Source organism: Mirounga angustirostris, unplaced genomic scaffold (assembly GCF_029215605.1).
Source record: "Mirounga angustirostris isolate CCGP_5_RB_7025 unplaced genomic scaffold, mMirAng1.0.hap1 SCAF_7, whole genome shotgun sequence".
Taxonomy (NCBI): Eukaryota; Metazoa; Chordata; class Mammalia; order Carnivora; family Phocidae; genus Mirounga; species Mirounga angustirostris.
In genome coordinates this window covers 93,493,081-93,520,076 of record NW_026991715.1, presented here as the reverse complement: position 1 = coordinate 93,520,076, position 26,996 = coordinate 93,493,081, and the positions used below count along the sequence as shown (strand labels likewise).

General features: G+C 40.4%; 2 protein-coding genes across 6 annotated transcripts in view; one reads left to right on the top strand and one right to left on the bottom strand.

Moving 5' to 3' along the window:
- Positions 1–242: 242 nt before the first annotated feature.
- On the top strand, positions 243–6,087 carry EFCAB9 (EF-hand calcium binding domain 9). The gene is made up of 4 exons (XM_045864490.3): positions 243–405; positions 2,722–2,870; positions 4,080–4,256; positions 5,485–6,087. Exons 1-4 carry the CDS (start codon positions 258–260, stop codon positions 5,668–5,670), a joined length of 660 nt encoding a protein of 219 aa, XP_045720446.1. The 5' UTR covers positions 243–257; the 3' UTR covers positions 5,671–6,087.
- Positions 6,088–11,267: 5,180 nt separating this feature from the next.
- The window catches only part of UBTD2 (ubiquitin domain containing 2), a 63,543-nt gene continuing 47,814 nt past the window's right edge, over positions 11,268–26,996 (bottom strand). For all 5 annotated transcript variants that reach the window (XM_045901410.2, XM_064596575.1, XM_064596574.1 and 2 more), the window contains one exon: positions 11,268–13,793. In XM_045901410.2, the coding sequence (XP_045757366.1) occupies positions 13,396–13,793 (398 nt within the window). In that variant the 3' untranslated portion in view covers positions 11,268–13,395. The remainder of the gene's footprint in view (positions 13,794–26,996) is intronic.

Genomic DNA, 26,996 nt, shown 5'->3' with positions numbered 1-26,996 from the left:
ATTCTTTCTCTCCCTCTGGCCTACCCCATGCATGCTTTCTCTCTCAGTAAATTAAATTAAAAAAAAAAAAAAAAAAGACAACAGATCCTGACAGCAAGGCCAGAGGGCTGGGAGGAAGCAATTTCAGTTTCTTACTGGCTACTTCCCATGATGTTGCTGCCTAGGGAGGCCTTTGCTACCCGAGCCTCTCTGTGTCCAACATTCTAGTTCCAAGGCAGAACTCTCTTCTGTTCCAGGTCGCCAGAGCCTTCAGCCTAATGAGCGCCACGATGAAACTGAAGCAAGGATCGTTTCTGTGGTACCTCTATCTGGACAAGCTGTACTGCCTGTTATCCGTGAGGAACGTGAAGGCCTTGCTGGAGTATTTTCACCTTCTTGACGTCCACCACAACAACACCTTGAATGGTCAGTGAGTTCAGCAGGACTTCCTCTGAGTTGTTACCTGGCTTTTAACTAATGTGCAGGGAAACTCGCAGAACCAGAAACTGCCTTACTAACAAATATGTATTTTATCTTCTAAATGAAGCTAGAGAAATCGCGCAGTTGAGTGAGGAAGGGAAGGCCACTAGGCTCGGGGGGTGGGGGGGGAGCCCCTGGTGCCCTTTGGTGACTTGGAGAGTGTGTCATCATCCTCTTTAAGGGTCATTTTCCTCATCCATAAATGAAGCTTCTCATAATAGAGCCCACCTCATGGTTGGGGGGGAAAAAGATAATGAAATAAGATAATGTGTGGAAAATGGTTAACACAATGCCTGGCACATGGTAAGAACTTACTAAGTGTTTGTTATTATTATAATTATTCCTGGAGGCTGAGCCCCATTCAGGCACTAACCCTTGAAGACCCCCTAACAAGATTTCTCATCTGTCAAGTGGGAGGTTTGAATCAATGATCCACAGGATCCCTTCTAATTTTTGGTACTTGAGAGTAACCAAAAAGTGTTCATCATCTTGACTCTGCCTTTGAATGCACAAACTAATGGAAGACCAATTAAAATACTTTAGGCTTTTTTGGGTTTGTTTTGTTTTGAAGGACTGGGTATAAATAAAGTATCCTATCCATTCATTGTGATCTGAAGGAAATTGGTGTCATTTGTGAATAAGGTGTGTCTTCCATAAAGATTCTTTTTTAAAGATTTATTTATTTGAGAGAGAGAGAGAGAAAGAAGGAGAGAAGGAGCGGGGAGGGGGGGGCAGAGGGAGAGGGAGAGAGAGAATCTCAGGCAGAATCCCCGCTGAGCATGGAGCCAGACTTGGGGCTTGAGTGGGGCTTGATCACAAGACCCTGAGATCACGACCGGAGCCAAAATCAAGAGTTGGACACTCAACCGACTGCGCTCCCCAGGCACCCCTTCCGTAAAGATTTTTGAGAGCCTTTGCAATCTTTACAAAATGATAAAAGACACCTTTGTTTTCTCAAAATTTCATGCCTCAGTTTTTCTCTTTACATATAGATTCACACACAATGTCACCAAATCTTTGCAATAGCACAGACCTAGATGAGGCAACTGTAAGGGCACCCGGCTGTAAACAGAAAAGCTGGGACAAACCCAGGGCTTCCTGACTCCAAAGCCTACACTCATGGTCTCACCAGAATGTTTGCTGAGAAGTCTGGTCTCCCTAGTAACTAAATCACTCTGCGATGATGCAAAGCCTGAGAGGTAAAGTCATGCTCCTGTGTTCTGGTCACCAAGGGACTGGGTAGTGCCATGAGAGAGTGAAGACACAGCCTTAAGTTTTGCCTTCAAGGAGGCAGTGACTTAAGGCTTTGGAAACTTGAGTGGGCCAGAACCAGTATTTGCTAAGTAGCTACTAAGTCCCATACTGCAACATTTCTCAAGGAGCAACTACACAAAGGTCATTGTTATATATAATGTGTTGTTCCCACGTGTTCATAACTAGTGGGGCATAGGGAAGGAAAGACTGTGTCAGACGGACATCTGAATCCCAGCTCTGCCACCTCCAGTGGGGTCCACCAGCCAGCAGCAGCGATGTCCACAACATCGCAAGGAGCTTGTGAGAAATGTAGACTCAGTCTGACACCGGGTTTCATGAATCAGAATCTGTATTTTTACAAGATTCTCAAGTGAATGGTATGCCCATTACAGTCAGAGAAGCACTGAAATAGACCAGTTACTATCTGAGGCTTAGTATAAAAGGGTGTGATGCCACTTTCCCTGGAGGGGGGTTGGGGTTCAGTGAAACGCGGCAGCTAAAGCACCTAGCCCCTAAAGTGCTCCATGATTGCTCCTTTCCCCCATCGCCAAATGCATGTGCTTCACATAAGCATGAGGAGTACTGATACTTTTATAGGAATGATTTTTAAATTTCTCCTGTTTTCATGATCGCAAGTGAAAGACCCAAGTGAGATTCAGCTTCTCCAAGAAAGTGTCCAAGGTCCCCGGTGAGAACTCAGCTCTTCCATGTCTGAGGAGTACTGGGTGCCTGTTATTGCTTAAGGACACACCTCTGTGTCAATAACCGAGCCCAACCCCCAGTCTCATCCTCCACAGATCTGGGCCCAGGGCCTTGTCACACGGCTCCAGGGCAAGTAAGGTTTGAGGAATTGTGGAAGGGACGGTGACGAAGTGAGACACCAAGTGTTACCATGGCTATTTCGGCTCAGCAAGCTTCTGGCACTGCTGCCGTTTATGTGGCCCCTGCTTGTTCGGCATCTGGAACGGTCTCAGAATAATCCATCTCTTCGCCTCCCCACCTTAACAGATGTGCTGTTCTATCACTTCCTTCACCACGTGACCAGCTGGAAGCGGACACAGATCATGACTGTGTTTAACATGCTGGACTGGAACGCTATGGGCGAGATCGGCTTTGACCAGTTCTACATGTTGGTCTGCATCCTGCTAGCACAACAGGCGAGTAACAAGTCAGGATCTGGGGCAGAGGAGGCAGAGTGTGGCTGCCGCCACCATCCTGCTAAAGGTAGCCGTGAACTAAGACGGCATCAGAGTTGTCTTCCTTTCAGTCAAAACAGGAAGGGAAGAAAATGGGGAGACAACTACCTGTGGCTCCTAAACGGTCTGTCTATAACCTAGACATTTGCAGGCCACCCAGCCTCACTCCCCCTGCTGCCCATCTTCAGCCCTCCCGCATCCTCTTTCTGTAGATCTCACCCCATTGCTTTCCTCCTTGGCATGCCCTTCCTTGCCCTTCTTAAAGAGCCACCAGGAATCCCAAGTGCCTCCCTCTCTCAGTGATCACTTTTCTCAGAGAATTTTCTGAAGGGGATGGAGGATGGAGATGAGAAACTTTCTTCTTTGGGTTCCTACCTTACCCTATGCACACTTCCATTGTGTATTTGCCTACTTCCCACTTGGAAAGGAAGCTTGTCTTCAGGATCTTATCACCTTACCATGATGTTTCACAAGTAGATTCTCACCAAATATAAGGAAATGTGTTCTAGTGACAGGGTTCTGTCTAGCAGAATTGATCACAACAGGTGGCTTAAGTTCCCCTCAAATACAGATGCTGAAGCAGGACTTGATACATTAACCATAGAAGGCTTTCAACCCTGAGCTTCTAGGATTTTGCCTTTCGCTTTTAGCTCTCTAGGAAATGGATGTGAATATACTAGTCTTGATGCAGCCCAAGTTTTTAAAATTTTTTTTCTTTAAAGATTTTATTTATTTATTTGACAGAGAGAGACACAGCGAGAGAGGGAACACAAGCAGGGGGAGTGGGAGAGGGAGAAGCAGGCTTCCCGCGGAGCAGGGAGCCCGATATGGGGTTCGATCCCAGGCCCTGGGATTATGACCTGAGCTGAAGGCAGATGCTTAACGACTGAGCCACCCAGGTGCCCAAACTAATTTTTTTTCAAGATTTTTATCTATCCATTTGACAGAGAGAGAGTGCACAAGCAGAGGGAGAGGCAGAGGCAGAGGGAGAAGCAGGCTCCCTGCAGAGCAAGGAGCCCGATGTGGGGCTTGATCCCAGGACCCTGGGATCATGACCTGAGCCAAATGCAGACGCTTAACCGATTGAGCCACCCAGGTGTCCCATGCAGCCCAAGTTTAGAAAGTAGCACCAACAACACTGTTCCTTGTATGATGTATTTTTCTCAGTAGAACCACTTGGAAGAGCAATTTATCTTCCGCCATTCCCGGCCTGTCTTTGAGCTGCTTGACCTGGAGGGGGAGCTGAGAATTGGTGCAGAGAACTTCCACATGTACAACTTTCTCTTCAATATTAAGAAACAGGACCTCAGAGAGCTCTACCATGACTTTGACATCACAGGTGACCGTGTAAGTGCAGATTCCTTAAGTGTGACCTGGCAGCCTCTCTGTCCAAAGGCAGAGATAATGTCCTACTCCCTACTGTAGACACGGGTGGGGAAAACCTGCTTGAGCATGTCATGGCACTGGGATCGGAAAAAACTGAAGAGATTTATAGGCCTGTGAAGAGAGAGGACTAAGCGTTATATCATATAATATGGATGCAAAATTACAGAAGCTTAGAGAAGAAAATTTTGTTTAGAAGTTTAGAGAAGGAAATATATTAATATGGCAGGAGTTGACATTGGGGGAAGGGTTTATAGATTTAAGTATAGAAAGGAGGAAAAGTCTAGATGGGAACACATGAGAAAATCCTAAGAGAAAACAACTCTGGTGAAGACCCTGGATTCTGCCTATTTATTTATTAAGATTATTTATTTATTTATTTGAGAGAGAGAGAGAAACAGCATGAAAGGGGAGAGGGTCAGAGGGATAAGCAGGCTCCCCGCTGAGCTGGGAGCCCGATGCGGGACTCGATCCCAGGACTCCGGGATCGCGACCTGAGCCAAAGGCAGTCGCTCAACCAACTGAGCCACCCAGGCGCCCTGGATTCTGCCTATTTAAAGAGGAAGTCGGGCGCCTGGGTGGCTCAGATGGTTAAGCGTCTGTCTTTGGCTCAGGTCATGATCCCAGCATCCCGGGATCGAGTCCCGCATCGGGCTCCCTGCTCAGCGGGGAGCCTGCTTCTCCCTCTGCCTCTCTCTCTCTCATGAATAAATAAAAATCTTGAAAAAAAAAAAAAAAAGAGGAAGTCTATGGGGCACCTGGCTGGCTCAGGTGGTGGAGCACAGGACTCTTAATCTCAGGGTTGTGAGTTCAAGCCCCACATTGGGCATAGAGCCTACTTAAAAAAAATTTTTTTAATTAAAAAAAAAAGAGGAAGTCTATGTTGGGGAAGCAAGTGGGAGCTAAGGTTGAAAAAGATGGATCATACTATGCAGAACCTCAGGTGCCAGCCTGAAGCGTCTAGAGCGGACACAGCAGAAGTAAGAAAGTGACCCATGGTTGCTTTAGAGTCTACAATAGACCCTCTGTTCCCAGCTCCTAGACTACAATCAGACTATAATTATGTCCTAATTACTGAGCCTCTTCAAGTTTCCAAGTTTTTAAATGGGAAATGATTACAATCCTGCTGTCATCTGAAACAAAGTATCAAATCCTTCCTGAAATAATTTTTCTTTCTTTCCCCCAACAAAAGCGTCTTAATTACAAGGAATTTAAGCTGTTTACTATCTTCACCATGGACAAATACCAGGAGAGGCAGAAAGCAGAGAAAGAGAAAGAGAAAGAGAAAAAGGATCTGCTCAAAAAGAAAAGGCTACATCACGTTAATGTGAGCCTCAAACAGTTTCTTGGAATAAATGTATCTGAAAGTAGACTATAAGTAATCACAACTGTTAACATGTCTAAAAATAAATTTAGAAAACCTAAGTGGATATTTTTACATTGGCTTTCACACATGAAAGGTTCAAGTAAGTGCTCTTCGATCAGCAGGTTCTTAACTTAACTTACTGACCTCACGATAATATGATGTGAAGTAATCACTTTCTCTGTGGACATGTCTCAATTCTGCTGCTGCTTTTCCGATCAACACTATTCATAAGTATATCCAAATAATTACAAACACTGTCTGGAGCTAAACAGCTGAAAGACAGTGATGCTTTCCCACTATTTGTCACTAGTGGTCTAACACGCTCAGAATCCTGTCTATTCTCTCAATCCTTAAGCTAAAATCACCTGTATGCAAGACACTGCAAATTGGCAAATGGTGAAGTGCCTCTACCTATAAGGGAAACAGACTTTTAGGGATATGGGAGCTGTGTTCTTCCTAGGGCCTGAATTACAAAGTTAGGTGCTCAAGCAACTGTACAAATCTGCTAGAGTAGAATAATTATTAATGCCCTTGTATAATTTCAATTTTGTGTAATTAATGTCTTGAATAATTTTCAAAGTTTTTAGCATGGGACTTGTGACTCCTCCCTACCTGTCTATACTGTGATAGTAAGGGTGGTAACTACCACTGAGTAAGTGCTTGCGATGGGTTAGGCAGGTGCTTTAGATGCATGAAGTTATTTATACTCATAACCCTGTGAATCAAGTATTATCCAGAATTTACAGGTGAAGAAATTGAGGCCCAGAGAAATTAAGAACCTTTCCCTAAAATATATGGCATACCAGTGGTAGGACCATGATTCAAATTCAAGGTCAATTTGATTCCCAGGCTCAGAGCAAGTGATCTGAGTAACTCACTTCAGTTTTAGCAAATTCTGCTTAAGTTTCAAGCCAGTATTTTACTGGCTCAGAAATCCTTTCTGCATAATGCTGATTACCACATCTCCTTCTACCATAAACTTCTGAGGAACAAGTTTGGCAATTAAAGAGGTACAGCTCATTTACTATAAACCAAGAATTTCTTAAGGATCAGTTATGCAATATGACTGCCCAGAAGGCATTCAGAGTTCCAGGGTTACCTAAAAACCAACAAAAATCACTGTCAATGTGCAACAGAAAAGAATGCTGCTTATCTAAGATTGTTGTTCATAAGTCAAACTTGTAAGAACAGAAATCATGTTCATTACTATGAACACTCTATATTTAAGACACAAAGCACCTCAGAACAGTGCTCCTCTCCTCCTCTTATTCGGTGAAAAGTTTGCAGCCGTTCTCTAAGGAGAATACCCTCTGGCAAACAAGTGCGGACACTACTACACCTACACAGAGTACTGAACTGAGAGACTAGTATTCTCTGGCTGGAAGATGACAGTTGGAAATCCATCATCCTTTCAAAGGGCCTCGCCATTAAGCTTATCTTGGGATAGGTTTCTGCCTCTTTTCTGGAATCCTAGATGGCTTTTGCTGGCAGACACCCTAAGATCTACACATAGTTCTGGGAGGAGAAACTATAACAAGGTCTTAGAAAGGCTTCTCTTTCCCATTTTCCAAGGGCAACACTACTGAGACATAAAAAGTAACTATGGCATGTATGTTTTTTACAGACACCGTCTCTAAAGCAATGAAGATACTGTACCTTTTATTGCTTCAGAATGGGGCAGGGGGGGAGGGAAAGTCGAAGATAATAAGTAGCATAGGTTATAATTCTGACAAATTTTAAACTAAACTTTAAAATAATTTATTCAATTCGTTTATTTCAACTTAATTTAAAATGAACATCAAATGACTAAAGTTTTAGGAATGAGTTTCCCCTCCTCCCTGGAAATCATCAGGGTGACTATAAAAGGTATCGTGGTCCAACTATCAAATTTTTGAAAATCCTTTTAAGAGCATTTTCAGGGGCACCTGGCTGGCTCAGTCAGTTGAGCATCTGACTCTTGATTTTGGCTGGGATCATGAGCTTCAGGTCCTGGGATTGAGCCCCCTGTCCTGTCAGGCTCCACGCTCAGCGGGGAGTACGCTTGAGGATTCTTTTTCCCTCCCTCTACCCTTCCCCCTGCTCTGCTCTCTCTCTAAAATAAATGGATTAAAAAAATAAAAAAAAGGAGCATTTTCATAAACTGGGCAGCTCTAGAATGGACTCAGGAAACTGAGCGTTTAGTTTGGATGGGCACAAACTGAAACTGTAAAAACTAAAATTCAATAGCATGTATAAAGTGACATTGTTTTAGGACTAGAAGTACAACAAAGAAAACAATGTCAATGTCTACGTCGGGACTTTTTTCCTCAATTACATTACGGGATTTAACGTTTTTTTTTTTTTTTTTAAAGATTTTATTTATTTATTTGAGACAGAGAGCATGAGAGGGGGGAGGGTCAGAGGGAGAAGCAGACCCCCTGCCGAGCAGGGAGCCTGATGTGGGACTCGATCCAGGGACTCCAGGATCGTGACCTGAGCCGAAGGCAGTCGCTTAACAAACCGAGCCACCCAGGCGCCCCTGTCATTATTACTTTAAATACTGCTTTTGTTCCTCTTTTCTTTTCCTTCTGATATTCTAATTATGTGCATGCTATATCTTTTGTAGTTACACTGCAATTCTTAAATATTGTTCTTTTTTATTTTTTACTTTTTATTTTTTTTAAGATTTTATTTATTTATTTGAGAGAGCGAGAATGAGAGAGAGTACATGAGTGGGGGGAGGGCCAGAGGGAGAAGCAGGCTCCTCGCTGAGCAGGGAGCCCGATGCGGAACTCGATCCCGGGACTCCAGGATCATGACCTGAGCCGAAGGCAGTCGCTCAACCAACCGAGCCACCCAGGCGCCCAAGGGATTTAACGTTTAAAAAAATGTGTTTGTAGGTATGCGTGTAGATGTTTCAATTAAGTTTCATCATTTCAACAGTGAGTTAATCCACTGTGCTCTCAAGGTAGAGCTCAGACAGACCAAGTACATTTAGGTGTTTTTTGGATGGTGGTAACACTCTATGGTATCACTATGTCATAGTTACATTAGAATGACTTGGTCAGCAAAGCGCGCCCTTGTTCAGTGGCAGAAGCAATGGGCAGAGGGGCCGCACGTGCAGAGCAGGTGACTAGCAGGCCGGGCTGAAGAGAGCACTAGAGGTTCAGGCCAGCACCACAATCTATATCAGCTATAAAGAGGAAAGAATTTTAGAGGAAGCAAAGCAAAGCGAAATCATTTCTCTTCCATTAGTCCTTAGCTCTCATGTATTATCATCACTTGCCTCATGCCAAAGGCCAAAACTAGAAAAGGCCAAATCAATTCTGCTGACACCTGCCGAAACGGGCAGTTGCCCACATGAACAGCCCCCACAGAGCCAGAGAACAGAAATCACAGGAGACAGTTACTGCAAGGGAGGTTATCAGCCACACTTCTCTTTTCTTCTTTTCTGTAAGTCAAAATACTAAATCATAGCATATGAGAATTTGAGATGGACACAGGTATATTTGCTAATTTGTTCAATTAATAAGAAAAGACCATTAAAAAAGTATAGTCTTAAAAGCCATCATAAAATGAGAGTGATTTTTCTACATCAATGGGAAAAAGACCAATGAAAATTATTCAAGAAGTAGTATCAGGAAAAGTGGGATTAGCTAACTACGTACAAAAACAAAGGAATAAATAAATAAATAAATCTGGGCTGCTATTCTATCTTGCACCAAAATAACTCCAGACAATGAAGCCATAAAAGAAATACTAAAAACATGAGAAAAAAATTTTATAATCTGAAATGGTAAAACCTTTTGAAGAAGAAAACCCTGAAGCCATAAAATACAAATCTGATCAATCCAACCAAGCAAAACTTAAAAATTTGCACATGGTAAATTACACAAAACCAAAACAAATGGTAACACATGATAGAAAAATGGCTAATTTCCTTAATAGAGTATTCACAAATCAAGAGGATAAGGACCAAAGTGCCCCAGAAGTATGAGCAGACAATCACAGGAAAAAAAAAAAAAAAGGCCTAAAATATACATTAAAATGCTAAACTACAAAGAAAATATATAAAGATAGGCCACAGGACACAGATTTTCACTTAGATTGTCAAAGAACAAAATGTTGGTTAGGATGTATAAGAAAATAAGAGCGATCATATTGCTATAGTATTAAGTTGGTAAAATCTATTTGGAGGGCAATTGTGCATCTACTCTCTCAATGTGTATACTCATTGATCTAGCAATTCTCTCAAGAATGCATTCTATAGATGTACATAGACATAATGATGTAGCTATAGAAAAGGACATTTCCCGGCAGCATGGTTTACAGCAGCAAGATTCCAAGTAGCCAAACTGACCGAAGTGAAGTCTGAAATAACTGGTACTCCAGACAATGCAGGACTGGTGCAGCCGTAAAAGGAATTACGCAGATCCAAGATTCATCATTTTAAAGAGAAATCAAGGTGAATAGTGTATGTTTTTATGGAAAACACAGGGTAGGGTGGATGAATATACTCAATGTACACCAGAACAGTGCTTCTCACTGTGTAATTCTGTACACCGGCCACAGCAGCACCTAGAACTGCTCAGAAATCCAAATTACTGGGGCCCACTCAGACCTACTAATGTGGAACCCCTGGGAGAAAAGTCTAGCAATCTGTGTTTTCAGATGCCTTCTAGGTAATTTTGATGCATGCTCAAGTTGAGGAACTGCTGGGCTGGAGTATCTTTCTTTCTTTCTTTCTTTCTTTTTTTTTAAAGATTTTATTTATTTATTTGACAGAGAGCGACACAGCGAGAGAGGGAACACAAGCAGGGGGAACGGGAGAGGGAGAAGCAGGCCTCCCGCGGAGCAGAGAGCTCGATGTGGGGCTCGATCCCAGGACCCTGAGATCATGACCTGAGCTGAAGGCAGACGCTTAATGACTGAGCCACCCAGGCGCCCCAGAAGTATCTTTCAAGATACCCAGAACACTGGTAACAGTTGTTACATCTGGGGCATGGAGAGAGATTTTTCACTTTGGTGTCTTTGGATTTGCCCACCATACATATGTATCACCTATTTTATTTTTTTAAAGATTTTATTTATTTATTTGACAGAGAGATAGCGAGAGAGGGAACACAAGCAGGGGGAGTGGGAGAGGGAGAAGCAGGCTTCCCACAGAGCAGGGAGCCCGATGCGGGGCCCGATCCCAGGACCCTGCGATCATGACCTGAGCCGAAGGCAGACGCTAACAACTGAGCCACCCAGGTGCCCCTGTATCACCTATTTTAAATAAAAAAATTATCAAAACCTGCCACTTTGATCCAAAATGTATAAGAAATGAGCTCAGTGTTTCTAAAAAACTGAATTATGAGTTCTGATTTATGGCATGACCCTTAAGAGAAAAAAACAATAGCCTACTTTAGACCAAGATTTCAATGTGGAAGATAAAGCATATCTAGAAATAACCATGTATGGTTTGGCACAGCTAGAGCCTAAGTCTGGTGATAATGAACTTGTTATTTATTGAAGTAAGTTTTTAAAGAGAAGTAAAACCTTTTTAGAGGTTTTATTAGAAGGAGGCAGATTACCTTTATGTAGAGCGTAACAATTAAAAACCCAGAATAAAGGCCAAGACAAAGAGAAAAATTGAACATTTTTTTTTAAAAAAAGCACAAAAACCCTACATACTAAAATTGTACACATCAAGTATTGGTCCAATCTTATATCAATCTATTTACATTAAACAGCACCATGGTTTTCTCACCCAGGTTAGTTAAACATGCCCAGAAAATCGTTATGCGAAGTATATGTACCTTTAAAACAAAATAAATTCTTAAGAGAGTTCAAATTCTACACAAACAAAAAAAGCTTCTTAGCAACCATAGGTTATTGATGATATCACCCAATTTAACTTAGGAAAAATAGGTTTGAACACTTTTCCAGTTGTCAAACTTTGAGAGCTGTTGCTATTCAATGTGGCACACAAGTAACAAAGAAACTCTTTGATGACAGGGGCATTATATTCAAATACCCTCAAACCTCCACCTTCAAATATAAAAATACTCCTTTGGAATTAACGTTGCTGTCGTCTCTTGAATTTAGATTCAATTATCAGCAACCCTAAACTGAATATAGCCACAATCTTTAAAATGATTGCATAAAGAAAGGGAAGTAGTTAAAGCTCTGAGACAGGATAAGTTATAATTATAGGTATTATATCTAATCAGGCTATAGGAAATCTAATACCATTTTAAACTTTACATTTAAACTAATTAGCAGTTTCATTTTGCCATTAAAATTAATAGTGCTTCACATCCAAATAGGTGTGGAGGTCTGATTATTTCCCAACTGAGAGCAGTGTACGTACCTTCTTGTCTCTACTTTGCCACCTCAGAGTCTCAGGGCTACAGTGATTGTGATAGTCCCCCTCTCCTTTCTGGAACTAACTTTTCAAAGGCCCCAAATTAAATATAACCCTTGGCAGCTTTATTCCAGTCATAGTACGAGAGAATCAGGTACTCTCACCAGATTTTTCAGTCCTCTCATCTAATCTGCAGATGGCTCTTCATTTGACTCTTTGTTAGGAAAGATGAGAGAGGAAAACTGTCATCCACCACAAGTAGAGGTAACAGTGAACTGGAAAGCTAACATATAAAGCAATGTTTCATCTTTTGGTCTCACTGCTGATGTTTAAGTGATGTCCATAAACATACCAGTAAATCAGGAGTTGAAATTTTCTCTAAAAGACTGAAAATAGGCACAGTTCTCCCATGCACAGATACAATGGGTTTTCCTTACACCCTTCCTGCAAACTGGGAGAGAAGAGAGAACTGACTGTATTATCTTAGGGTGGGAACACCTGTCCTTCATTCTTGCATTCCCTGGCCCAGTGCATTTGGGGGCATGCGCTGAAAAATCTCAAGCAGAGTAGGTAGATCAATGAAGGTATTATATAGTAGCAACCCTCTAAGCCTGGATATAAAAACAGCTTTGATATACAGACATTTCAAAATAGCTATGCAGCTAAAGGACAAGAGACTTTTCAACTGAGTATCAGCTGAAAATCAGAGATCTGACTGTACTGACTAAATTATTGCCTAGTGTTCCAGAAGGGTACCTGCCACCAATGTGTTGGAAGGCACCAAAATTTAGTGTGAATGTAAGTAAGGAGCTCAAGATACGGGGACGGGGAAAGCAATACTGAAACACAATTTGCCAGTCTCTACTCCTTTATGGCTAAATATTAATTGAGCAAAGAATTCAGACCAGAATAGAAGTGAACCTCAAATACTGCTTTTCTCAGTTTCCATTTTAAAAAGCTCATTTTGTAACTGTTATTGATATTTTCGGGTATATATATATACACACACATACATATGTGTATATATATATGTATATTCAAATTCTGTATTGACAAGGTGCTTGGTGCTGTTCTTCATGGACGTAACATTCTATTTACAGTCCAAATCATTTAAATACAGTCGTTACATTGTTGTTGGGTGTTTTAAAATAAATGGTTATCTATTTTTTAACTGCCTTTCAAATTAGAAACTGTAATTACATGAGTCTCAAAGGCTGGCTCTTTGTGTTTTATTAATTATTTTTGTTGGTCTCCATCACAGATGGAATTTTTCACTGGTAATTCCTCAGAACTAAATCCATTCATATGGAATTCAGAGCAGTGAAAATAAATTTCACGCCATAGAGTAGGAAATGACAACGACAATAAAAAGGAGTGGGAGGGATCCTGGGACCAGCCAGTAGGATCAGTCAGTTCTCAACTGGTGTTGGGTTTTGCAAAGGCTGGCTCATTATAACTTGTACAACATAGTCCTTTGGGATCTTCAGCTCTTCCAACTTCATTTTGTCGGTGAGAGGTCTGCCCGAAAAGAACCATCGCTGGCTACTCGGTTCCACTCCTTCTGCTGCATGTAGCCTCCTCTTCATGTGGTATACAGTGTCTGTGCTGCGGACCACAAGTTTGAGGTCTTTGCCTGTGGAAAGGCGCAAACGGAGCTGACATTCATATCCAGAATTAGGTGGTGGCTCAGGAATATCCAGAGTCTCTATGTCGCTCTTTTCCTCTATCATGTTAATTGGTGGTGCCAAGCAGTAGACTGGAAGCTGATACCGGTTGCCCAGTTCATCATAGCACTCTGTGAGTGCACCTTCAGAAAGAGAAGATATGAACAAGAGTTTCATCTAAATGAACACATTTTTTTTAGATTTTATTTATCTGTCAGAGACAGAGAGACAGCGCATGAGCAAGCGAGCACAAGCAGGGGGAGTGGCAGGCAGAGGGAGAAGCAGGCTCCCCACTGAGCATGGAGCCCGATGCGGGACTGGATCCCAGGACCCTGGGATCATGACCTGAGGCGAAGGCAGATGCTTAACCGACTGAGCCACCCAGGCGCCCCTAAATGACACATTTTTATTTTCACTTTGCAAAATGCTCAAACCTCTTTCTAGCTTGCCACTGTAGAGAAAAAAAATAGAAGGTCAATCATTGCCAGCTGCTTTAGCAATGTCCATCATTAAGGCCCATAACCAACTGAGTGTTTATCTAACTTTAACTTAGCCAGGACCCTAGCTCCTTTCCCTCACCTTCTCTAAGTCATTTCATACCTCATTCACACTTTCATTAAATGATAAAGGAAAAGAAAGCACACAAAATTCTTATTTACTATTATTAATGCTTGGACCAAATTAAGGGGATATTCAAATTGCACTGGGATATCTTTTCAAAGAAATGAATCAGTAACCTTAACAACAACCACAAAAAACAGATCCCTTAGCTTAACTGACCACAACACGGTGTTCCAGAGCAGTTTCCTTAGTGCCTGGACTTCCTAAGTACTTAAGCCAAAAGTCCTTCGTCCAAAGAGACCACAGACTGGAGAATACAAGCCTACCAGCTGCTCTGGCTCCTGGCTTATAGATGAATCTCATTAGCACAATCACCACAAAAATGACTGAGGGTTTGTATTTAACCCCAATTAGTCAATCTATTACAAAGAAGCTATGGGTTAAAAAGGAAGAATAAAAGGGGTATGAAGTTTATAACCAAATAGCTCAGGGGAGAGAAAAAGACACTTATGGTTTAAAATAAGGTATTAATGGCTGATTTTTTTTTTTTTTTATAAAGCATAAACTGCATTATAATTACCAGGACTTCCCTTGGGAAGCTTGAAAGGACCTTAATGAATGCTTTCTTACAAGGTTATTCATAATATGTCCTTTGCTCAAACTGGAACATTAATGTCAGCTGATTGATAAAAAACAAAAACATCTACCATATTCAAAACACTCATATATGGTCTAATAAGTATGGGTTGGGACACTGAGAAATAGTTATCCATGAACCAATGAGTTAATGAACTGATCTTTGTGGTCACTATCAATAGGCTGAAAATACAAGTCACCCAAAATGAGACTGGAACAGTCACCAAGCATAATACACATGAATCTCCGCTTTCCTCTATGTTTAAAGATATCGTACAGCCTCTGTGTTGTTCACTAATTAACGTGAATGCTAGGACACTGCAGAAACAAATATACTTTAAGCACAGTTGTGATCACCAGCAGCTCCCTAACTAGCAACCATCTTGCTACAGTACCAATGCTATTTATAAATAGGGGTATAGTCACTTGTGCTAACTTCACTATTTATATGGCCTAGTCCTGAGGCAAAGAAACCTACTAGTGTCTTCCAGATGGGCTGGCCACCAGGAGAACTAGGAAAGAGAATGTGAAGAGTTCACTAGAGACACATCCTCTCTATTAAGAAAACACCTCAGATACATATCCCACTGACCCACTGATGGTATGGTCAGCCTGATAAGTACAAGAGCAATGTTCTGGCAATGTTCTGCTAGAAAAACATTCTTTTAGAGAAGCACCATTCTAAATCATTATCTTTGAAATCTCTAGACCAAGATGAAACTCCCAGCCTTGCTGTTAACTAGCTGCACAACCTTGAGCAATATTCTTTAACCTGAAATACCCTTCTCAATTAGCAAAATGAGACAGAAGAAAACCTCTAATGTGGTTACCAGGTTTGCATATGCTTCATCTTCAGTACCACGACAAATATAAAATAATAGGACTGTAAATAAAAACAGTAAAATGCAAGCAGAATGATGTCCAGACTGAAAGACAGCTGACATCTGCAGCCTCTCTAGAAAAGGACTAGAGATGTCATTGCAGCTTTTATGAGTGTGCTATAACATGAGTGCATACCAAAAACAAACATACAATCTAATAGGCACTTTGGCTCTTCCTAGATATGAATACCCACTCGTTCATCACAATGGAAAGTAGTTTTTTTTTTTTTTTGAAGATTTTATTTATTTATTTGAGACAGAGAGAATGAGAGAGAGAGAGAGCACATGAGAGGGGGGAGGGTCAGAGGGAGAAGCAGGCTCCCTGCCGAGCAGGGAGCCCGATGCGGGACTCAATCCTGGGACTCCAGGATCATGACCTGAGCCGAAGGCAGTCGCTTAACCAACTGAGCCACCCAGGCGCCCAGTAGTCTTCTTTTCTTAAAACTAATTTTAGTCATCATCTGCCAGTTCATTCATTCATTCCTTTCTTTCTTTTTTTTTTTTAAGATAATACCCTAAAGGAAGAGATTTTATTTTTTTAAGAACACTCTGCCACCAACATGGGGCTCAAATTCATGATCCTGAGATCAAGAGTCTCATGCTCTACCAACTCAGCCAGCCAGGCCTCCCTGGAAAGCAGTCTTTGCCCTTAGCCCAGCAAATTAGGAATTTAGTTTTCAGATCTCAAATGGGTGAGAATAAAAATTCCATGGAAGAAGTGCCAGTAGATGGCTTATCTTCTTATTCCAGCTCAGGCAGTGCTCATGTCTATAATGCTGGAAATAAGCTACCCAGACTTCATATTGCTTAGCTCCCATACTTTAATATTTTGGGAAAAGGTAACTTGCATTTTATTTAACATGAAGTTTTCTGGCTTACTCTTTTCCTCACTTCTGTCAGATAATAATGAGTTATAAACATGCTCTGAATAACTAAATAGGGCAAAAGTCCAGACCATGATGTCAGATATGATTTAGTTACATTTCAAGCTATAGTTTTATGGGTTACTCTCTCCCCAAATTAAATATCTGGGATCATAAATTGACAACAAAAACAAACTTTGCTTACAATATAGCCCACAGTTGAATATTACCCCAGAATTACCTACTCAGAGCAGAATGACTCCTCTGTAGGCCCAGACCCTTTTGAACAATATACTCCTAATTCTCCACCATTTACTAGCCCCATATCTCTTCAGTAAAGACAAAACTGCTCTGCTAATAGTGATCTCTAACACATAAGCTCTGTAGGACTTCAAAAGGACCACTCCACATACTCCATGGAGTTGCTGCATGAACATTTACTAAACACAGGGAAGAGAGTAAGGCATATCACTAGCTCTGGGGAGGAAAGGTTACAAGAGAGAGAACATTGTTCTTGATCCCCAGAAACTTCTAACTGAGATAAGCAGATCTAGCACACCCACCAGAGATTTTAAGTACAAACTGATAAACTGAAAATCAAACACAAGCTGAGACATCACACAACAGAAGAGTGACTAACATTGGTAGAGCAAAAAAGGAGAAATTCTGTAGAAATAGTGTGTTCTGGCCATGACACAGAATAAAAATAAAGGGCATCTCAAGAGGGGTGCCTGGGTGGCTCAGTCGTTAAGCACCTGCCTTCAGCTCAGGTCATGATCCCAGGGTTCTGGGATCGAGTCCCGCATCGTGCTCCCTGCTCGGCGGGAAGCCTGCTTCTCCCTCTCCCACTCCCCCTGCTTGTGTTCCCTCTCTCGCTGTGTCTCTCTGTCAAATAAATAAATAAAATCTTAAAAAAAAAGGGGGGGGCATCTCAAGAAATAGGAATGAGGAGGACAAGAATTAGTACAAGGTAAGCAGGAAATAGCAAGTGGTTTTGCTGAGGTGACTAGAGAATTGATGATGTGAAATTACTAGATTGACAGCAATAGTGAAAACCTGATAGAAGGGTTCAGGGGTTTAGATTTCACACTACAGTTAATTACTACAGGTGGCTGATAACAGTACATGAGTCATTCACCCAACAAATATTGAGTGCCTGTTACATGCCAAGCAATGTTCCAGGTGAACAAGAGACAAAGCCTGAAGATTATTTTATTATTTGCATAAAGGGAAAATGACTGGAATCAAGGGGACCTGCTAAAATGACTGCCTGACTGGAACAGAAAGGGATCTGAGAGACTCAGACCTAACGATAGGTTATGTATGATGGAAAACAAAAAGGAAAGAAGAATCACCTAAATCGGAAATGAGAGTGACAGAGAATTTAGAGTTAGAAGCTTTTTGCTTAGTTTTTAACTGCTTTAGGTTTGGTGAGATACTTCAACTGAATTATGGGCAGGTAACTTAAAAAGCATATCGGGAAAAGGGTAAAAGCAGCTTGTAGAGTAATAATCTCAAATGTACAAGTCTGAACATAAAAGCAAACATTTAAGGGTGCTTACTAGTTCTGGCTCTGAGCACCTGGCATACATTGACATTTAATCCTCACAATAGCCCTCTATGGTCAGTCTATTATACTCATTTTGCAAATGAGAAAATTGAAGCAGAGAGAAATAACTTGTCCAGGGGCAGACACAAGTGAGAGTGAAATAATTGGATTCCTGAAGAAGTAAATGTACAGCATAGGGATAAAACCATAGGGCTTGGTTCCTGGGTTAGTGATATGGTGAATGGGAAAAAGAAAAATGAACATAGGGGGAAAAAAGGGCAGAGGACAAATATTAGAGGGATGAAAAGCCAAACAAGAATCACAAGGAGCAAGAACCCAACAGTCTAGGGACGCCTGGGTGGCTCAGTAGGTTAAGCGTCTGCCTTTGGCTCAGGTCATGATCCCAGGGTCCTGGGATCAAGTCCCGCATCGGGCTTCTGGCTCAGTGGAGAGCCTGCTTCTCCCTCTGCCTGCCGCTCCCCCTGCTTGTGCTTGCTCTGACAAATAAATAAATAAATAAAATCTTAAAAAAACAAACAAAAAACCCAACAGTCTAAATGCAGTCCACCAACACAACTGCCAGTGACATGAACAATGTAAGGTCAAAGAAGGAACTGGAAGATGAGGCAAAAGGAAATGGCGACTAAGTTTCACTGCTGTGAGGCCATAAATGTAGTGACAAAATGGACATTTACTATCACTGTCTCATCTGCCATATTTGAGAGGAATATGTGAACAACAGGGCATAGTTATAAGATGGGAGAGTTATTCCGAAAGCAAGCCTGTGTGTTCAAACACAAAAGGGAAAGAACCACTTCTAAAGTTGATAAATATAGGTGCACCAAGGTGGCTCAGTAGGTTAAACCTCTGACTCTTCATTTTGGCTCAGGTCATGATCTCAGGGTGGTGAGATTAAGTCCCACATAGGGCTACACTGGGCATGGAGCCTGCTTAAGATTCTTTCTCCCTCTCCGCCCCCTCCCCCCGCCCCCATGTGCTCTCTCTTAAAAAAAAAAAAAAAAGTTGATAATGTAGGCATTTTTCCAGAAGGTTTTTTTTAAAAAAATATGTATTTTAGAGAGAGAGCACACAAACATATGCACAGAGGGGAGAAGTGGGAGGGGGAGAGAGAGAGAGAATCTCAAGCAGACTCCACGTTCAGCATAGAGTAGATACGGGGCTCCATCTCACGACCCTGAGATCATGACCTGAGCTGAAATCAAGAGTCTGACGCTTAACTGATTGAGCCACCAGGCACCCCTAGAAGGTTTTTACTGACCGCCCCCTGGACACTGAGGGTGTAGTTCATTTAGTAGTTCTTTACTAGCTCTAAAGAAGCTCTAGTCAGGCTTGCTCACACTTCTCACCAAGCGGCCTCTGTGGAAAGACATTCTTGTCTTTTTCCCTTCTCCTCATAAACCTACCATAGCCTTCAAGTCCTTACAGAGACAGATGGCTACCGAGATAAACAATTGCCAGGGCACGGCCTCCCCAGGTCAGGAAGCCCTGACATCTCCCCGCGAGAGTAAGAAATCTGCCAAGACTCCACCTTCTGTTCTGATTTCATACATAATTTTCTAAGTTTTTATTTACCTTCTATCTAGATGACTGGCTCAGATATTCTCTTTTCCTTGGTCAACTTGGTTTTCTATGGCTATTTTTAATTGGGCATCAAAATATTTCACAAGAAAATTATAAAGATAAAACTAGCTTATATGCCAAAAAAATAAGAATAGCTTTACTAAATGCCAGGAACTCTTTCTCAGACAATCTTTCAGGTTAAAAAAAGATGTCTTTTTAAGCATTCAAAGGCCTCACTGCTTATCCCTCTATGCTCACTCCTATAAGACTGCAGTCAGTCTTAATGTTTTTGCCACTTAATATGTTACTATACTATTAATTAATTTATGGTTAGTCACTTATCAGATCCTTTATTAAGGCCCTATTTCATTTCTAAACACAGCACTCCGGATAAAATCCTCCGTCTTCCATGTACACGTAATGTTTCATGGCTTTCATTCCTAAGCCTTATGTTCATGACAAATTTATCAATTAAGTTTATTAAATGACAGTTTCTTACAGGGACCTTTAAAGGAGCCAGAATTCATGGCCTGCTTCTTAATGGGCCTCTATCACGGAAATAGAAACAAGGTCTACATATATATGCATCCTGCCTATCCATGTCTTAGAGAATCCACTTGTTTCTCTTTAGTATTAATAGATGTAGTGTCTTTTTTTTTTTTAAGATTTTATTTTTAAGTAATCTCTATACCCAACGTGAGGCTTGAATCCACAACCCCAAGATCAAGAGTCGCAGGCTCAGGGTGCCTGGATGGCCTCTGCACTCAGCAGGGAGTCTGCTTGTCCCTCTCCCTCTGCCCCACCCCCTTCTCGCTCTGTCTCTGTCTCTCTCTCTCTCAAATAAACAAACACAATCTTAAAAAAAAAAAAAAAAGAGTTGCAGACTCCACTGACTGAGCCAGCCAGGTGCCCTAGAAGTATACAGTTTTACAGTATACTATATAGTGTTGGAGGGTCTAAAAATGAAATTAACAGTGAAGATTACTTGTGCATCACTATAAAAAACAGAGATGAGGGGCGCCTGGGTGGTTCAGATGGTTAAGCGTCTGCCTTCGGCTCAGGTCATGATCTCAGGGTCCTGGGATCGAGCCCCACATCGGGCTCCTGGCTCAGTGAGGAGCCTGCTTCTCCCTATCCCTCTGCCTCTCTCCCTGCTCATGCTTTCTCTCTCTCTCTCTCTCTCTCTGTGTCTCAAATGAATAAATAAAATCTTTAAAAAAAAATAAGAAAAATAAAAAACAGAGATGAAATGACTTGACAGTGTCATTCAACTGCTTTGTTACTGTTAAATCCAGGATTTGAGTTCAAATCCCAATCCCAATTCCATGACTTATAAATTGGAAAAAGGATGTAACCACTCTGTATTTCAGTTTTCTCATCTATTTTTATTTTTTAAAAAGATTTTAAAATTTATTTTAGAGAGAATCTCAAGCCAACTCCACACTGAGCGTGGAGCCCAACTTGGGGCTCAATCCCAGGACCCTGAGATCTTGACCTGAGCTGAAACCAAGAGTCGGATGCTTAACTGACTGCACCACCCAGGCACTCCTTCTCATCTCTTTAAAATGGGCACTGTTGTAGGTGATTATTACAGGCATAAGGATTACATAACATCAGTTCAAAACATGAGTTATGAGTATTTTATTACTCCTGATTCTCAGTCTAGGTGTTCTTCTCATCATGTTGGCTCCCTATACATAGAAATGATCTAAAAATAAATGCTCTATTTATGCTATTTGTAAGTGCCTTTATTTTTTTTTTTTAGAAAGATTTTATAGACTGGGGGAAGAGAGAGTGTGTGTGTGCACAAGAAGGGGAAGGGGCAGAGGGAGAGGGAACCCCAAGCAGACTCTGTACTGAGCACGAAGCCTGATGTGGGGCTCAATCCCACAACCCGAAGACTTGAGCTGAAGTCAAGAGTCAGATGCTCAACCGAGCCACCTGGGCATCCCTAAGTGCCCTGATTTTTAAAAACTTACATCACATTATACATAATTAAATTTATTCACATTTGATATATTTTAAGGTAAGTCCAGGAAAGAGGAAAACAAAATTCTGGGCAACTCTTTTCCCTCCTATATTTTGAAAGTGATTAAAAAAAGTTTAAAGAATTACCCTTTCTTACCTCCTATATCCCTAAGCATGAAAAAGGACAAAAGAAATGGACCTTCAAAAGCCTAACTGAACACCTGGCAATATTTAGCCACAAGAAATAACAAGAGTAAAGTTGGAGTTAAGTCTGTAAGAAAGAGAAAAGCAAGTGTCTGAATAACAGTGAGCAGCTACTCCTAGACAAGAAAGGCTAAAAGGGGAGCTTTTACATTTGAATTGGGAGGGAGGTGGAAAACACATTAATTGTAGATGCTAAAGAAATAAACAACCACCTTTCTAAAAAATTAGAAAGTAGGGAGAGAAGGAGTAGCCAATTTTAAAAATCCTTTTTAATCTTCTATATAGTAATTCTATAAAGCATTAAATGCTCTCATCTTTATGAAATAGGTTATTGTTTCTGAACAAGTTTTAACTGAAAATTACTGAATAGTCACTATGGGCCAAGCTCTGAAAAATGAAAATAATAACCACCTTTTTTTTTTTTTTGAAGATTTTAAGTAATCTCTACAACACCCAAAATGGGACTTGAACTCACAACCCTGAAATCTACCTACTGAGCCAGCCAGGTGTACCCTACCTTAAAAAAAATAAAACAAAAAACCCCAGAAAAACAAAAAAATCCCTCTTTTTATGCTAACTTGGATAAACCACTTAATCTGTAACCTTAGTTTCACTGGCAAAATACTATATTAGGAATGTTTTTAGGATTTTTAGGTAATGGCAAAATAGCAATTAGAAAAAGGAGATAACTCTTTTTTAGGATACTCTTTTTTAGAAATTTAGGACCATGAGAAAAAATGTGTAAATCATGAGAAATAAAGTTCTTATAGGATGGGGAGGCTGTGGAAAAGAGGTACCAGATACCAGAATCATCCTGGGAGATTTTTCCATAATACACATGTCCATATATATCCTCAATCTGAGTCACAATTTCCAGAGTGAAAACAGATGCGCACATATAAAATACCCAGGTAGAGGTGCCTGGTGGCTCAGTCATTAAGTGTCTGCCTTCGGCTCGGGTCATGATCCCAGGGTCCTGGGATCGAGCCCCACATCGGGCTCCCTGCTTGATGGGGAGCCTGCTTCTTCCTCTCCCACTCCCCCTGCTTGTGTTCCCTCTCTCACTGTGTCTCTCTCTGTCAAATAAACAAAATCTTTAAAAAAATTTAAAAATAAAATAAAATAAAATTCCCAGGTAGTCATGACACCATCTTCTCTCTAACTCTCCCTATTGCCATTTGAGAATAATGAACTAAAGACATCATTGATATTAATAAAGGAGGATAATTAAAAAGCATGGAATTATTTTGTGCTTGGACAAGACAGAAATATAATGAATACAACCTGTAGCCTGGAACTGAGACAAGAACAGAATTATTCATGGAATCACTATATGAAAAAGAAACAAGGTGGAAACATGGGGCAAGGGCGTTGGGTGATGGGAGGTATTTTGGTTGTTTCTCTGAAAAATAACTCAGGAAGATAATTTTTTTTTTTTTTAAGATTTTATTTATTTTTTGACAGAGAGAGAGACAGCGAGAGAGGGAACACAAGCAGGGGGAGTGGGAGAGGGAGAAGCAGGCTTCCCACAGAGCAGGGAACCCGACACGGGACTCGATCCCAGGACCCTGGGATCATGACCTGAGCTGAAGGCAGACACTTAACGACTGAGCCACCCAGGTGCCCCGGAAGTAAGGTAATTATTATTACACAGGAAAAAAGGCCACTGACAAATATGTAATTTTTGTGCACATAACACTGATACTAAATACAATTTAAACTGAAAAGGGTACAGTCCCTGCTAATTTTGCAGATACAATCTAAAATAACAGACAAGACCTATACAAATAACATTTACAAAGACATTTCCATATAGTTTTCAAACTTTAAAGAATTTTTTATAGTATTTAAATTGGGAAAATAATATGAATAGGTTGGGATAATAAGATTATGGGAAGAGAAAACAGAGGATGGGATGAAAACAAGAAAGGAGAGACACGGCTGAAGGAAGCTTAGAAAGGAATGTATACCCTGGATCTCTTCAGATTGTCAATCTAAGATCAGTTCAATACTCATGGGTAATACTGACAGATGTAGATGAAAGGAATAGGGATGGGCCTAAATAGGGATGATGCTAATCTATGTCATCAGTGCTTTGGTGTCCAGTTAATAAATCTGTTATTACTGTTCCTATTGAATCAACACAATCTCAAAATTCGATTAGGCATATGCCCATGGGCAGAGTCCCCGAAAAGCCAGAAAAAGATGTTATCAGTAGATAATATATCCAGAAAAATGACCAAATTATATCAAAGAATTTGGCACAAGGAATTTACTTGTTAATGCTAGAGTTCAAGAAAAATAATCATTGGCACTACTATTTATCAAGTGCTTTTTGGACTATGGTTAAGTAATTTACATGTGTTATTATTATCACATTTAAGCAATACAACCACCCTATATGGTATGTAGTTATAATCCATATTTTATAGATGGCAGCATTGAAGCTTACAGAAAAGAAGTGATTTGCCCAAAGTTGCATAGCCATGAGTAATACAACAGAGGCAGAAAGTAAGGCTAGGTCTGATACTAAAGCCTGAGCTAAACAGCTAAAACCTATATAATATTTTTAACTTAAAATATGAAGTATAAGATGTTTAGGGTCTAACACAGCAAAATGTGTCCAAAGTAAAATTTTCAAATATATAACTACACCAAAAAGATGGAAGAAATTTCAGTAACACCACTGAGTAGGTCTAGGTAAAAGCATGTAGCTAAATAGCTTAGTTATAAACTAATGGTGAGTTAGAGTACATGAGGGAACACAATTCAAAAGTCCATCCAAGAAATGCTGTTAAGGTTCAAATATGAACAAGAGAATTCAATCAAAGGTAGCAATGATAGTAATTCCCAGAAAGTTATTATAGAGCTTTGAACAGGGAAAGATTGGACATCAGTTTGATTCCTTTATGCTAAAGCAGAAAATAGACACAGAGGGGAAGCAGAAGCTCATCCTATCAAATTTCCAAGAATAATTCTCCCTAATCTGTTGGTTGGTGAGGCTGCCAGCAACATTACTTTTCTTGGCTGTTCACATAGATAAGCAAAAACGGGGGACTTAAGTATATAGAGATCTGAGCCCATATCCAATAAAACATACATAGGCCCCTGCCTTACATAAAACAGAGCTACTTTGCCTCCATGAACTTGTAAACAAGGCCATAATTTATAATACAATCAGATATTCCTATAGGTAACTATGATAAGTACAAAGTAAGGAAATCAAAGTTCTAAGGTTCTGGATCTCAGGCTTCTAAATTAAGACAGTCACAGATAAATTAATTCTTTCCCACTCCCCACCCCTACTCCCAACTTGCAAACCTATACAAACAAACAATAAATAAATACTGCTTTAAAAATATGGGAAATAAGCATTAAAAAGAGGATGATAAAAATAACTGTAAAGGAAGGTTCTTTCCTTTGTATTATATAAAGGTAGTATTTAAAGACAAAATATAGACCTAAAAGAGGTAATGGAGCAAGAGGATATGTACCCCCAGTCATAACGAGGTAAAGAATTCAGAGACCATCCATGAAAATCAGTACTAAAAAGTCATACTGAAATGGCATTCAATTACACATTTTTTCAAATGTAGGAGGCATCATTTTCATACCTGTGCAGAAAAAGTCATCTATATACAGTGGGTACTCAATAAATGTTATTAACACAAGCATATGTTAATAAGCTTTCATAATAAAAAACAGAACGGCTAAGGAGTATGTATTTTTAAAAGTTTCTTGGAAGCACAGTTAATTCAGAAAATTAACAGAGATTTAGAAAATTGTGAAGAATACTAAGTTAAATATCTTTATTTGAAAAGGAGTCAGGGGAGCCTGGCTGGCTCAGTTGGAACAAACATGTGACTCTTGATCTCTGGGTCGTGAGTTTGAGCCCCACATCAGGTGTGGAGTTACCTAAATAAATAAAACTAAAAAAAAAGAAAAAAAGGAGTCAAAGGACATAAAGCAGATGACTAAATAGTGAAAAGCAGTGTCCTGAAAATGTGGACAAATGGAGATATTGAAAAAGAAACAATGAAGGTATAAAGGAATAGAAAACAATGCAAAGGAATGCAGGTGATTACACAGGGAGCTAAACAGACAACTTGGAAAAATATTAATTTGAAAAACTAAAGAGAAAAATTTATAAATACAGTTATCAGGGGCGCCTGGGTGGCTCAGTTGTTAAGTGTCTGCCTTTGGCTCAAGTCATGATCCCAGGGTCCTGGGATCGAGCCCCGCATTGGGCTCCTTGCTCCGCGGGAAGCCTGCTTCTCCCTCTCCCACTCGCCCTCTTGTGTTCCCTCTCTCGCTGTGTCTTTCTCTGTCAAATACATTTAAAAAAAAAATCTTAATAAAAATAGAAATAAATACAGTTATCAAAAGAGCAAAGAATGTAATATAAAATTAACACTTAAATCTCAGTATACCATGAAAAATTTTGAAGTGTTTCTAATCAAGGAGACCAAGCAAGAGGATATGCATGGGTCCAGCAGATATATGTCCCTGGAAATGCTCAAAGCTAATGGTGGTCCTTAGAGTCACATTCCTAAGCAAAAGAGAGAGAGTTTCTTAATAATGCTCAGGGCTGCAATCATAGAAAACTGTCCTTCAGAACATGTGACTTCTAAGTTTAGGTTTGCTCATTATGCTAAAAATAGGCTTGATGAGAAGGTATAATGACTAAAAGAGCATCCACTGAGTCTCCACTGCTTCTGAAATCTAAATTTGAGACTACTTCTCTAGTGCTCATAGAAAACAAGTGAAGTAGAAGCTCTAGAAGCCTGAGACAGCAGGTGGAGGACCCTTGATGAAGAACTAGGAAATTTCTGAGTATGGAAGTTGGAAAATACAGGTTATCAAATGTTCTCTTTCTTGAGATTAAAAATATTTATAAAACATAAAAAATAATGGGGCACCTGGCTGGCTCAGTTGGTGAAGCATGCAACTCTTGACCTTGGGATTGTGCGTTCAAGCCCCATGTTGGGTGTAGGGCTTACTTATAAATAAATAAATAAATAAATAACACACAGAGTAAATCTTTCTTAAGCTGAAAGACATAAAAAGAAGCAAAGAGGAATGTTCCAATTTGGAAAAAAAAAA

Coding starts and splice junctions, on each gene's coding strand:
- EFCAB9 (XM_045864490.3), top strand. CDS start 258: ATGAGCGCCACGATGAAACTGAAGCAAGGATCGTTTCTGTGGTACCTC. Junction 406..2,721: donor CCACAACAACACCTTGAATG/GTCAGTGAGTTC, acceptor CCACCTTAACAG/ATGTGCTGTTCTATCACTTC. Junction 4,257..5,484: donor TTGACATCACAGGTGACCGT/GTAAGTGCAGAT, acceptor CCCCAACAAAAG/CGTCTTAATTACAAGGAATT.